The sequence below is a fragment of the Chiloscyllium plagiosum genome, unplaced genomic scaffold (assembly GCF_037043375.1).
Source record: "Chiloscyllium plagiosum isolate Xiang-an unplaced genomic scaffold, Cpla_swu_hap1 HiC_scaffold_26, whole genome shotgun sequence".
Lineage (NCBI taxonomy): Eukaryota > Metazoa > Chordata > Chondrichthyes > Orectolobiformes > Hemiscylliidae > Chiloscyllium > Chiloscyllium plagiosum.
In genome coordinates, this window is record NW_028270164.1 from 37,017,634 (window position 1) to 37,032,240 (window position 14,607).

General features: G+C 40.0%; 1 protein-coding gene across 3 annotated transcripts in view; it reads left to right on the forward strand.

The window, feature by feature from the left end:
* Positions 1-14,607, forward strand: part of LOC122563237 (neuron navigator 1) — a 653,551-nt gene that overhangs the window by 143,583 nt on the left and 495,361 nt on the right. For 2 of the 3 annotated variants that reach the window (XM_087973627.1, XM_087973629.1), the window contains one exon: positions 12,286-12,394. In XM_087973627.1, the coding sequence (XP_087829753.1) occupies positions 12,384-12,394 (11 nt within the window). In that variant the 5' untranslated portion in view covers positions 12,286-12,383. Of the gene's footprint in view, positions 1-2,758; positions 2,778-12,285; positions 12,395-14,607 lie in introns of those variants that run through there. The other variant, XM_087973628.1, reaches the window with a different exon arrangement.

Consider the following 14,607-nt stretch of genomic DNA (forward strand, 5'->3'; position numbering starts at 1 on the left):
GTCCTCCATCAATTAATTTCTACAACACTGTTTCTCTACTCATACAAAATTGCTTCAGTTGCTCCCCCTCATTAAACCCTGTTTTTCCCATCATTTCTGGCATGTTATTCATGTCATTCATTGTCAAAGCAGAAGTGAAGTATTAACGTAGATGGTCGGCCACTTCTTTGTTTCCCCTTATAAATTTGCCCATTTCTGTCTGTAGGGGACCTATTCACCAATCTTTTCTTCTTTACACAGCCATAGAAGCTTGTTCAGTCAGTTCTTATGTTCTCTGCAAGCTCACCCCAATACTCTACTTTTCTCTTCTTTATCAATGACTTGGTTCCCTTTTGCTGCCTTCTTAACTGTTCCCAATCCTCAGTTCTATTATTTCTTCTTGCCAAATTTTACAGTTAATACTCACTGTAACTTGCTTTATAAGCCATAGTTTGGACACTGCTCTGTTCTGCCAGGCAGGAAGAAACTATTTTTGTTGTTCACCAACTCACAATTCAAATAATTTACTCAGTACTATTTCCTTGGTAATTGTCGTTTTCTTGAACACCCAGTACTTAGACCAGGCTGGCTTTGGCTACAGCATCAATCAGGAGTTTCAGGTCCCTGTATGCAAAGCAGAATGCCAATTTCCCTTTATCTGCCATTTCTGGGGACATCAGTTGAACTATGTAGGTCAGCTCTGTATGCCCAAGCTTGACAGAAGTGACACCTGGCAGTGGTGAGTACTTGGGCCTATGATGATTGGGAAGTTTGGGTTAGTATTGTATAAGTGAGGCACAATAGTGTGTTATCTAGTTAATGAGGTGACTTTGTGATGATAACACTTGCTGGGGTGTGCAGAGAGAAATCCTCAACAAAAATGATATTTTGCCGATTTCTGGTAAAACTTAGCCCATCGAATCTATGCTGAAATCCCTGGTAAGTTTTGTAAAATGCATATCTAATTAGAAAGAAATTTGTAGTCACAATGGACCATTTGAAAAAAAAAAGTGTTAGTGGATTGAGAAAAGTGTAAGTAAATAAGAGAATCTGGAAGAAGCAGCGGGAATTGTTTATTCTCGGTTCATTTATGGGATGTGGGTGTCTCTGGCTAGGCCAGAGTTTATTGTCCACCTTAGGTTTCCCTTTAAAGCAATTGAATAGTTTCACTTAATCGTGTTATGAGATTTGATAACTATGCATCACTCAATGTCAGGCATTGTTTAAAAAATGTTTGCTTTAATGGAGTGCCAAAAAATCCACTCTATTCTAATTTGTTTGAACTGTGTCTTCATTTCCTTCAAGTAAGCTATTTAAAATAAAGTATCTGGCTACTAAATGATATTTCTAAATCTCGATCATGTTATATTGATCATTAACCTCCAAAGAGACTACCTTCATCTTCCAGATGTTGCTTGCAATTTGAGGCACGCACTTGTACTAAACCATGGCAAGTATTGTTTAGTGATGTGGTGCAGCAATGTAATAAATTAACCAACTAAATCTCTTTTGAAGTATTGTTGAAAAATCATTTAACATCATACTTAGATCATTAATTCCCACATTACAATGATACTGTCAGTTGCCTGATGGTTTTTATTTTTGTAAGTGAAGCCTCCATCAACACTAATTGCCTCCCTCAGAGAGATGGTTCTATTCAACTGTAGAGGTGTGTTCTGATGGGTGCACATAAAATGCTTTTCATGCAAGTAGACCTGCTCAGTACTCCTCAGCGTGTTGTCATTTTTTGAACAAGTGACAATTCCCGTTTGGAAGTCGATTGCTGCTGGGTGGAAAGAACTGACCTGCAAACAAGGAACAGAGTGTCTCCAAAGAACCTAAAGAGGATTAAAAAAATTACCAAAATCATTATTACTAAATTCATTTGAAAATTTAGGAGAAATTGTGGCAAGAATGTGGACAATTCTCTCAGAAGGTGCAGACAAGGCAAATGATAAAGATTTATTTAAAGCCTAAACTCTATTAGCTTGAAGGAGAAAGGAGTAGAAGGATTTGATGTCAAGTATGGTGGAATAGGGTGCAGGGAGGCACATATGGAGTGCAGTCGAGTTGAGTTGAACAACGCACTTTGCTGTATTCTGAATGCAGCTCAATGCAAAGTATATCAGTCTTTTATAAATTTGTTCCTGTCAAAATATAGGTTCTCTGACTATATCATTGTAGATGGAATTTGATGTAATTTGTACCAACATGGTGAAGGTAAGTCAAATTTAGCACACAAGGAAATAAAGTTCTCTCAGCAGCCAAAAGGTTCAGGAAATATATATTAAATCTAAGTGAACTAGATTGTTAACTCCACATCCTCCTGAGAAAATGGAGGCCCATTTAAATAGTCCAGTGAAGCTGTGCATCTTTTGTGTCAGGATTGAGTTACTTGCAAACGTAGGGTTGAGATATAAAGATTAATGTATCCATCCAGGACAGATAACTTACTGATGCAGGAGGCATGGCAGGGGTGAAAAAAAGAAACCCTCTGTTATCTGGGAAGCTTCTGGTTTACTAGGTTCCTTTACTGACCAATCCCTGGCTCATAAGATCTGGGAGGAAGTCAATCCTTGGCTTCCTGTCCAACAGACAGAAACACAATCACAGCTAGTTCGAGGAGGTTGACTGAGGGTAACATAGAACAATGTAAATCTTCCTAGCATCAAGCCAGTAGGGATCAAAAAGAACTATTGATATTCAGAAAGAAAATATATTTAGTCTGCTACCAGACATCATTTCATGAATTGCAACATTCTATATTGGGAAGGTGGACTTCACTTGGCTGGAATAAGGTAAAACTTATTCTTAATCTTACTGTGTTCATTCACATTCTATGTGGGCCTCTTTTCATTCATGTAACCAGCTTGCCTTCAGGAATGTTGAAGAATTTTAAACTGGTGCTTAGGACGGCTTGCAGTGTACTGACGTGTAATTTTGTCCATGTTATTGCACAAGTTATTTTCGTTTCGTTTATAGCTTTGCCTGAATGATCCTCCTCTTATTCTCCTGCCAGCTTTTGTCTGTGGTAACTTCTCTTTTATCTTTCTTCCCATTGATATTTAACCTGAATTTTCTTCTTTCAGATAAACACATTGATGTTTTTAAAACATTGTGTTGTGGTTCTATTTAACATGTTCTTTTAGAAATATCACAGCCACTACTTTTACTGCTTCCCTTTTGGGTGTTGCTATCTTACTTCGATTAGGAGCTCTCTCGGGATGAAGTGCTATGAACTTGTCTTTTCACAACTGAAGCCTTTGAGTGAGCTTGCTGTCAATTTCTTTTTAGTTTCTACACATTTGAATAACATTTGAAATTCAGGGAAAACTTCATAAGAAGGGACCGTGTCAATCAATGGTATTTTAACAAAACTACTGTCGTGATTCATGATTTTGCATACTGCTGTTTTATGTGAGCTACACCAACTCCTGTCTCCCATTCTAATTTGAGTAGATGACCTGTCGAAGCTAATTCAGTGAGGTATTTGAGTGTGTGCAGAAATTTTGTAGTGATCATAAGGAAGAAAATACAGTCAGCAAAAAAAAATCAATTTAATTGTCAAAAAGGAATTAGTAATACAATTAACAAACACAATGTACAATTTTTTTTAATTTATTATTCACCACAGTATAGCCAGATCAGAGTAAGGTTGTTGGAGCACTAATGGTAAAAGAATAACCAGAACGATTGTCGAATGAAATGAGAAAAATAAAAGGCCATTTTAACAGGGAAAAGAAGAAACAATATGTGTGAAAAGTAAACTGCATTCAGCCAGTAATATTTTAAACTAGTGTTACAACATGGTATAACACTAGCTTCAGTTCACAAGTATTCAATCTGAAGAAAACCCAAACTATTTGGAATATTAATTAAGTTGTTTCCTGAGTGGAATGCCAGATTGGACAACCAATATGACCAATGTAATCTGCATGCTTTTGTATATTGCAATGGCTTTTCAATAATGTAATGTTAAGTTCTAAGCAGTTTGTGGTGTTCTTAAAGAATGGGTTTTCATTAAATACACTTGGCAAGAAGCAGTGCTGATGTTGGACATATTGGTACTTTAACTCCCCCTCCCACTCCGCTAAGGACATGCAGGTCCTTGGCCTCCTCCATCGTAAGACCATGGCAACACGCCGCCTGGAGGAAGAGCGCCTCATCTTCTGCCTAGGAACCCTCCAACCACAAGGGATGAATGCAGATTTCTCCAGCTTCCTCATTTCCCCTCCCCGCACCTTATCTCAGTCCCAACACTCGGACTCAGCACCGCCTTCTTGACCTGCAATCTTCTTCCCGACTCTCCGCCCCCACCCCCTCTCCAGCCTATCACCCTCACCTTAACCTCCTTTCATCTATCGCATTCCCAATGCCTCTCCCCCAAGTCCCTCCTCCCTACCTTTTATCTTAGCCTGCTTGGCACACCTTCCTAATTTCTGAAGAAGGGCTTATGCCCAAAATGTCAATTCTCCTGCTCCTTGGATGCTGCCTGACCTGCTGCGCTTTTCCAGTAACACATTTTTCAGTTCTGATCTCCAGCATCTGCAATCCTCACTTTCTCCTAGAGAATAGGGCCCCTCAATGATCAGCAAGGCGACCTTTGTGTGGAGCCACAGAAAATGGGGGAGATACTAAATGAGTATTTACTGTTGAAAAGGATATGGAAGATATAGACTGTAGGGAAATAGATGGTGGCATCTTGCAAAATGTCCATATTACAGAGAAGGAAGTGCTGGATGTCTTGAAACGCATAAAAGTGGATAAATCCCCAGGACCTGATCAAGTGTACCCTAGAACTTTTTAGGAAGCTAGAGAAGTGATTGCTGGCCCTTTTGCTGAGATATTTATATCATCGATAGTCACAGGTGAGATGCCAGAATATTGGAGGTTGGCTAATGTGGTGCCACTGTTTAAGAAGGGTGGTAAGGACAAGCCAGGGAACTATAAACCAGTGAGCCTGATGTCAGTGGTGGGCAAGTTGTTGGAGGGAATCCTGAGGGACAGGATGTACATGTATTTGGAAAGGCAAGGACTGATTAGGGATAGTCAACATGGCTTTGTGCGTGGGAAATCATGTCTCACAAACTTGATTGAGTTTTTTGAAGAAGTAACAAAGAGGATTGATGAGGGCAGAGCGGTAGATGTGATCTATATGGACTTCAGTAAGGTGTTCAACAAGGTTCCCCATGGGAGACTGATTACCAAGATTAGATGTCCCGGAATACAGGGAGAATGAGCCATTTGGATACACAACTGTCTCAAAGGTAGAAGACAGAGGGTGGTGGTGGAGGGTTGTTTTTCAGACTGGAGGCCTGTGACCAATGGAGTGCCACAAGGATTGGTGCTGGGTCTTCTACTTTTTGTCACTTACACAAATGATTTGGATGTGAGCATAAGAGGTGCAGTTAGTAAGTTTTCAGATGACACCAAAATTGGAGGTGTAGTGGACAGCGAAGAGGGTTACCTCAGACTACAACAGGATCTTGACCAGATGGGCCACTGGGCTGAGAAGTGGCAGATGGAGTTTAATTCAGATAAATGTGAGGTGCTGCATTTTGGGAAAGCAAATCTTAGCAGGACTTATATACTTAATGGGAAGGTCCTAGGGAGTGTTGCTGAACAAAGAGATCTTGGAGTGCAGACTCATAGCTCCTTGAAAGTGGAGTTGCAGGTAGATAGGATAGTGAAGAAGGCGTTTGGTATGCTTTCCTTTATTGGTCAGAATATTGAGTACAGGAGTTAGGAGGTCATGTTGCGGCTGTACAGGACATTGGTTAGATCACTGGAATATTGCGTGCAATTGTGGTCTCCTTCCTATCAGAAATATGTTGTGAAACTTGAAAGGGTTCAGAAAAGTTTTACAAGGATGTTGCCACAGTTGAAGGATTTGAGCTACAGGGAGAGGTTGAACAGGCTGGGGCTGTTTTCCCTGGAGCGTCGGAGGCTGAGGGGTGACCTTAGAGAATTTAACAAAATTATGAGGGGCATGGATAGGGTAAATAGGCAAAGTCTTTTCCCTGGGGTCGGAGAGTCCAGAACTAGAGGGTTTAGGGTGAGAGGGGAAAGATATAAAAGAGACCTACGGGGCACCTTTTTCACGCAGAGGGTGGTATGTGTATGGAATGAGCTGCCAGAGGAAGTGGTGGAGGCTGGTACAATTGCAACATTTAAGAGGCATTTGGATGGGTGTATGAATAGGAAGGGTTTGGAGGAATATGGGCCGAGTGCTGGCAGGTGAGACTAGGTTGGGTTGGGATATCTGGTCGGCATGGACGGGTTGAACCAAAGGGTCTGTTTCTATGCTGTCCGTCTCTATGACTCTATAACTGACTGTAGTCTCTAATTAAAGTGAAAGTGGGAAAAGTGAGGATGAAATTGAATGGATTCCTGAGTTGGGAGCAGGACACACAGAAATAACAGATTGAAGTGCACAAACCTAGAGACTGTAAGAATCCTCAAGAATATGCTATTCCCTACTGAGGGGAAAAAGACGACCGATGAAACATAGTCAGAGATAGAAAACGTGACCAGCAACAGGCCTGAATTCAATATTGCAAGTGTTTTAATGAACTAAATAAAACAGGAAGAGTAGGCCATGTGTCACATTCAATGACCTGAAAATGTTTGTACTATCCCAAACCTTTAAAATGTCTTCCTACTCCTGATCCAACACATCAGTCCTCATACCAACTAATTGTGCAGTTGCATCAATCCTTCTCTCGATGTTTACTTCCTCACATCCCCATCTGCTTAACCTCTACTGACATATTCACCATTTGCAAGCAAATGCCTCTCCCTCATAGTGACTCTCAAAAGATGTTGTCCATCAGTCAGTTCAACATTATTCCTGGAAAGAGACCTCGTCTTTCCCTTGTTGCTAAATAAAGTATAACACAAAGGAGAACTGCAGAGCTAAAGTTGGGCCTTTACAAATCTCACAAGTGATAACTGAAAAGGAGGAGGAATTGAGCATCACTGGAGATTTGAATTTTTGGTTGTTGGAAATTGAGGCCTTTACTACTTGCAACTGACCATATTATATGGCAAGTAATATTCATTCTAACTTGATGTTACCAATGAATACAAGAAGTGCATCTGATCAATTAAAATCCCATGTTCAAATTCATTCCTTTCATCTCTTACGAGCCTTTCATATCTTTAAGTGGTTCCTCTGCCTCTGAGGAGATGGTTACAGGACTTGGCTGTTCATGCATCCGCTGAGGCCCTTGCACTTTGTTGAGATCTGTAAGGAAGAGAGATGAGTTTTCACCTGGTGACTTGCATATAACTGAGCAACACAGCGAATGGTGTGCAAGTGAGAGAATTGGAGAATCCACACTTTACGTAATAGGGTATACTAAGCACTGCTGTGCAAGATGCTGTTCCACAGAGATGGGCAATGCCCAGGATACTGCTGGAGAGGCAGAGAATGTGTGATTTAAAGGAGAATGCTCTAACTGTACTTTTACAGTGTGGACAGAGCTTGTCGGAAGCTTGTTTTGAGCACAGACACTGTGGAGAGCACACAATCACACAACAAGGCAGCTTTAAAGTTGGGAACTAACTTCTTGATTAGCTTTCCACAATAAGCACCGCCGCGCACAGACGTCAAATTCTCACACTACTGCAAGTTAAAATTTATCTCATTGACTTCAGTCGGCCAGAGTTTCCATCCTGCTTAATGCCTGTTAGGAAAAACTAACATGTCAGTAGTTTTCTGAGAAGAGGTGAAATTATCTGGTCCTTTACTTTGTGGCACATTCAATGGTACAGAATTTTTTTGATTGTTTCAAATTATGCTTTATTCACTGTTAGTTTTCAGTCAGCCTTATTTCACGAGTTAGTCTTACAAATGTAGAAACACAGAAAATAAGAACAGGAGTAGGCCATTCGGCCCTTCGAGCCTGTGCTGCCATTCAGTGTGATCATAGCTGTTCCTGCTTTCACCTATATCCTTTGATCCATTTCATCTTAAGAACTGGATTTAGCATCATCTTGAAAACATTGTGTTTTGGCCTCAACCATTTCTGTGACAGAATTCCACATGTTCACCGCTGTCTGGATTAAGAAATTTCTCTTCATCTTAGTCCTATATGGCTTACCCCATATCCTTAGATTGTGACCCCTGTTTCTAGGTTTCCTGGTTATTGGGAACATTCTTTTTACATTTACCGTTCCTAATCTTTTAGAATTCTAAAGGTTTCTATAAGATTCCACCTCCCCCCCCCCCCACCCCACCCCCCCAACCACCTCATTCTTCTAAACTCCAGTGGATATTTTTCTTAATATTCATTCACAGGATGTGGGCATTGCTGGCTAGCCCAGAATTTATTGTCAATCCCCAATTGTCCAGAGGGCAGTTAAGAGTCAATCACATTGCTTTGGGTCTCGAGTCAAGCGTAAGGCCGACCGGGTAAGGATGGCAGTTTCCTTCCCGAAAGGACATTAGTGAACGAGGTGGGTTTTTACAACAATTGACAACAGTTTTCATGGACATCAATCTTTGATGCCAGATTTTAATTTATTGAATTCAGATCACCATCTGCCAGAGCATGATTGAAACCAGGGTCCAGGGAACATTACCTGAGTCTCTGGATTGATAGTTCAGCGATAATACCACTCGGCCTCACCTCCACAGTGCTAACTGATCCAGCCTCTTTTTTTTCTCATACATCAATTCTGCTATCCCAGGTCTGAATCAGTCTGATAAGCCTTTGCTGCACTTACTACATGGGCAAAACATTCTCCCTCACACAACTACACACAATACGCCATGTGTAGTCTCACTAAGCCCCTGGACAATTGTAGCAAGACACCTGGATCATATACTCAGATCCTCTCTTTATGAAGGCTAACACATCATTTGTCATCTTCACTGTCTGCATGTTTGCCTTCAGTGACTGGTGTATAGGGACACCTAGGTTTCATGGCACCTCCCCCTTTTCCAATCTATTACCATTCACGTAGTAATCAGTGTTCCTGTTTTTCCTGCCAACTGGATAACTTCATATTTGTCCACATTAAACTTCATCTGTTGTGTGTTTGCCATTTGCTCAACTTGTCAAAATCACACTGAAGCATCTCTGTTCTCACAGTTTATACCCGTACCCCCTAATTCCCCTTACCCTTTTCCTTCATCTCATCCACCAACATATATTTTGAATAGCTGGGCCCCAAGAACTGCAGTCTGTAGAAACTTGAAAGATGACCATCAATATAGCCTGTGTTTCTAGGGACAGCTTCCTTCAGTACGCTGCGATGTAAATTATTAGCTTGTAGGCCTTTCATCCCATTAACCTCTCCCACACCATTTCCTATCAATAATGATTTCCTTACTTTCCCTCTTGCAATAGATCACGTGTTCTGAAACATTTTTAGAATATTATTTGCGTCCTCCTTTGGGAAGACATGCGAAATATGAATGTAATTAATTTGTCATTTCTTTATAATTTTTCCTGAGTCTGATTCGAAGGATCCTATATTTGTTTTTACTAAACTTTTTAACTTCATATACCAAAAGAAGCTTTTTCAATCAATTTGCATCTTCCCTGCAAGCTTATCTAGTACTCTAATTTCCCCTCTTTATCAATCCTCTTGTCCTCCTTTGCTGAAATCTGCTCTCAGTTCTGAGTCTTGGGTTCTTTTTGGCCAATTTGTATGTACCTCCCTTGGATCTAATACTGTCCCTAATCTCCCTTGTTAACCACGACCAGGCCACTTTCCCATTTTGTACCAGGCAGACATGAACAATTCTTGCAGTTTCCCCATGCACTCCATGCCAGGATCAAGGTCTTATAATGCTGCCCCAATAACTGCCTGATGAAGGAGCTGCAAAGGCTTGTGCTTCCAAATAAACCTGTCGGACGATAACCTGTAGTTAAGTGATTTTTAACTTTGTCGATCCCAGTCCAACACCTCCTCATTCTACTAATAGGTTTAAGGTGACTAATAGGGTTAAATGATTCTGAATTCTCCAATGTTAGATGTTTTTGTTTAGATGGTTCCAGACAGAAAGGAATTGTACATTATAATTTTCAATTTCCCATACAATTTCCTTGGAATCAACTACAACAGAAATTCTGCATGGACTCAGAATATAACCCCACTCTACACTGCTTCAATGACTTTCTGCCACTGGATTAGAGCAACTACTTATGAGATTTTATCAATGGATTACTTGGAAAAGCATCTAATTTTATGTTTGAAATATGGCTGTAAAAGTCGATTTCATCACAAATTTACTTATAATTCTGACATTATGGTATCTATAATTTGAAAAAAAAGCCTTTTAAACCGACATATCTATCTGCAAAACGGATGCCTTGTATTTGATGATAGTTCACATTTTAGCCATATGTCCTAGATTGATTTATTTAACCATTCACTACATTCTGCAATCTGGCTTGAAGCTTTTCAAGAAACGCTTTTATTTTAGACAATAATTTGATGTCAAACTGTGTTAATTTATCTCATCTGTGATGATCTTGCTACCACACAGCTGCTAGCCTCATGTTGCACTTTGATAAACTTAAGCACAATATGGAAGAGCTTAAATCTCTTGTTTCAGATGTTTTCACATCGAGCTGTTCAGAGATGCTATCACACACCTCCTCCAGAGGTGGGACTTCAACCCGGGTCTCCTGGAGGAATAGAGACACCCTCGGCCCCACAAGAGCCCCTAAGATGTTTATTTTATCCTTGGCCATAATGCAGAAGTAATCAGTGACCCAATTATAGTGTTAATTTTTTTGTGCCTGGTTCTGTTTGGATTAGCTGTATCCCTCAGTTATTTTCTAGCAAACTCTAGATACCGGAGCATCTTGCAATCAAATTGATTACATCGACATGCTACAGTATAATACATTTTATCTTGGATTTCCTTACAGCTCTCAAATTACGTAGAGCTAATTTTAGTCTTTGTTGTCCATAGATATAAATTGAAATTGAGTGATGATCCCAGTCCCTACATCCTGTGTCCTGGGGAGATTTGTGGTGAGCATGTTTGGTTGGTTGGCAGCAGCTGCCATTCAGTGCAAGCAGATGTTTCATTTTTAAAAATTGATAGTGGAGTTGGAGACATCCTCCATGCAATTTCCTCATAAGCACTTGAGATGGATGTTCAGTCTAAAGCGCAATCAGAATAAATGAAGGCAGAGAGGCCTGGAGCATTTCAAAGGAACATTTTTTAGAGAAAAACTTTTTATTTTGTTTTTTTTGTCTGCTGACAATTACGTTTGTGTGACCCTTTGTGCTAGTTATTTCCCAATCAGAAGAATGGATAAACTGGAATGACTGATAGAGAGATGGTAGACAAGCCGCATAATATCTCTCTACCCACCTTCCAGTACTCTGTCTCATCTGAGGATAGGGCAGGAACAAATGTCACTTTCTCAGCTTTGTTCAGCTGATTTAAATGTTTACTTCTCAGCCGGAAGGTTGCAAGTTCAGACTTGATCACATGACAATGAGGTAGTGTTGCATTGTCAGCATTAGAAATTCAACCAAGACTTACTCTTTTGGAGGTTAGTAAAATATCCATGGCACAATTTAGTAAATAACATGGATTAATGTTTTTCCCCGAACCAACATACAACATACAACACATTGTAGCTGGTCATCCTTTTCCTTTCTGTGGTGTACATTAACTGTCTGATGCTTACTTGTGACTGCATTTAACGTGTTGGTTGCAAAACAGTGTAGGACACCCAGAGGACATGATGCTGTGTAATGAAATGCCAACACTTACTTTCTTTGGTATGTCAAAAGTGTATGCATTGGATCTTGTTCCCAAAAGAAAAGAGGATAACATTATCAGTAGCGTCACGTCGATGTGTATGTGCTTGACCAATCATGTTGCTGGAAACCTGTCTGAGGTGCCCTCATCCAATATGTGTATTTGCAGTAACACTGAAGAAAACAAAACATACAAAGGTACACTGTAGCTGACATAGCATATTTGAGTCACACACCAAGATTTCTTTACACTTTGCATTATGCCGACCTGGCAATAATCATGGACAAGTTCCAGGTCAGCAGAGTGCTACAGTGGAGCAGGGTCAGCTGCTGCAAGGCCACCTATAACTTCAGTGTCAGCACTAGATCACTATACGTACTCATGGTTGTCTCCGGCAATTATCAAAAAACAGGTCAGATGTCTGGTTGTTCATTCCTTTACCTGAAAACTTATGCCTCTGTGTTTCATTTTGGTTGCTTTTGCTCTTTTCTATTGGATTCCAAGAATGTTGGATTAAATTTATTATAGATCTTAAAGCATAATTTATGTCCCTTTTTCTTTTCCTCCAGAGATAAACAACTGAACATTGATGGCCATTATTAAAACAATATCCCATCAGCTGATTCAGGATTCAGACTGACAATTCCCTCTCCACAAGCACCTAAACATGCAGTCCAGGTTAGTGCCTTTCTGGTTTTCGTGACATTCTATAATCCTGGATTCTCACCTTAGTAAATGGATGCACTTTTAGCAAGATTATGTTTTAGCATTTAGAATCTTAAGAACAACTGAGACTGTCAAATTTTATACATTCAATGTTATTTCCTTTAGACAGCTTTGGTTTCAGAATTTATGTGCATTGTGATAGAGTTAATGATTTCTTCCTCTGTCAGTGCTGACTCTTTAATATATTGACTACAAGGAGAATGATGGATTTCTGTCAGAGAATTTTAATGTAGGAATACATTCAGATGCTACAATATGCTGTCGGATTAAGAGTTTTAATTGAAGATAAAATCTCAGCCTTGAACTCACTTTTTCTGAGGGTGTTTTGCTATTTGAATTTAATTTTTGATTTAGGATTAAGTGTGTTGTCGATTTTACTCTGGTTATTTGTAAAAATAAATTGTAGATAGGAGTGAAAGGGTGAGCAAGATGTTTTAAAAGTGATCGCAGACAACTTGGAAGTATAATTCATGTGTAAAATGGGCAACAGCAAATTGACAACCTGATTTACATTTCACACAGAGAATTAGGCAGAAGTAAAAAGCACTGATGAGTTGTTGTCATCCATTTTGGTGATTACCCAAAACAAATTTTGCTCTTTTTATCTATAATTACCATTGCTTCAAGGGTTTCATCATAACATTGCTGAAAACAAATTAACTTATGAGAGAGAAAAGACTACTTCTGTTTAGTTAAAGTTTACCAAAGCTCTATTCTGACAGTGTTCATTAGAAGGAAAATGGGGTATTATTTGTCCATTGCATAGTCAAGTTGAAGAGTACATTAATATTGAGTGATTACTTATTTTGGGCGGATATAAAAATTAGATAATTTTGTGAATTTGCTTTGAAGGTTCGTTTCGTTAGAATGTCTCTGGAAGAGACTGTCAACTAATTACTTAATTTGTTAACTTGTTTTTTATTTGCTCAATAAAATGAGTGTATAATAGAAGCTGAGGATTCTTGTAGTGAGTGAAAATATCCCCAAGTCTATACCAGAAGGTCCAGATTCAAGTCCCAGCTCTGCCTAAAGGTGTGTCATAACATTTCCAGACAGGTTGGTTGAAAATAGTTTTGAGTCATGATGGTGCAGAACATTGTGCAATCATCAGCAAATGTCCCCACTTCTGATCTTATGATGGAAGGAAGGTCATTGTTGAAGTAGCTGATGAAGGTTTATTGATTGACTTGTTTATTGTCCTGTGTATTTGTTGGATGCATTTGTTACAAATACAGTGAATAATGTTGTACAATGTCTCCACTCTCCTGAAATACAAAAATAAACCAGATATAGAGTAAGAAGCTAGAAAAATAAAGGAGTACAGTTAGATGTTCGGCAGTACAGTCCTCCTTCAGTGCTTATCTGTGGGCCTGGATCCGGGATCATCCAGCCCGACGTGAGATCAGCATCAGCACAAAGCAGTCATCCAGTCTCGATCCCCTTCGCACACTGCAGAAACCTGTCACCATTCTTTGACGTCATCTTGCCTCTGCCAATGATGCCATGTTGTGGCTGTCTCTTGGTTGAAGATGCCAGTCCTGCACCGTGCACAAGGCCAAAATTCGCTTCCCTGCCACTGGGAGCACAACCCGACTCCCTCTGCTGCTGCGGGGATCAAATCTTGCCTCCAATGTGCTTGGCCTCAAGAAGAGAGGTCAGGGTACATTTTAAAGACAGCATTGAAGGAAGAGAAAAAGAAAAAATGGATGGAATGGACCAGCACCGGGCTCCTGGGATGTTACTCTGCCACCATCATTTTTGGACCGAGGGCACTACCTTGAAGAAAAAATCTGATTGAGAAGATCGACCTCCATTTTCCTTTGAGCTCTAACAAGGTACATGTCATATGTCATCGTCCATTGGCATGGGCTGAATTTGGCCGGTGCCCATGGAACGTGGCATGACATGTTGGTGCCCAGCATCCAACTTGGAGATCATCTGGAACAAGTGACAAACTGAAGTTGCCAGGACTTCCATATCGATAATTCTTGAAATCTTGCTTATTTGTTGAGGAAGCTGAATATCAATAATGTGAGTTAAATTGGAGGTGTAGTGGGCAGCGAAGAAGGTTACCTCAGATTACAGCAGAATCTTGATCAGATCGGCCAGTGGGCTGAGAAGTGGCAGATGGAGTTTAATTCAGATAAATGCGAGGTGCTGCATTT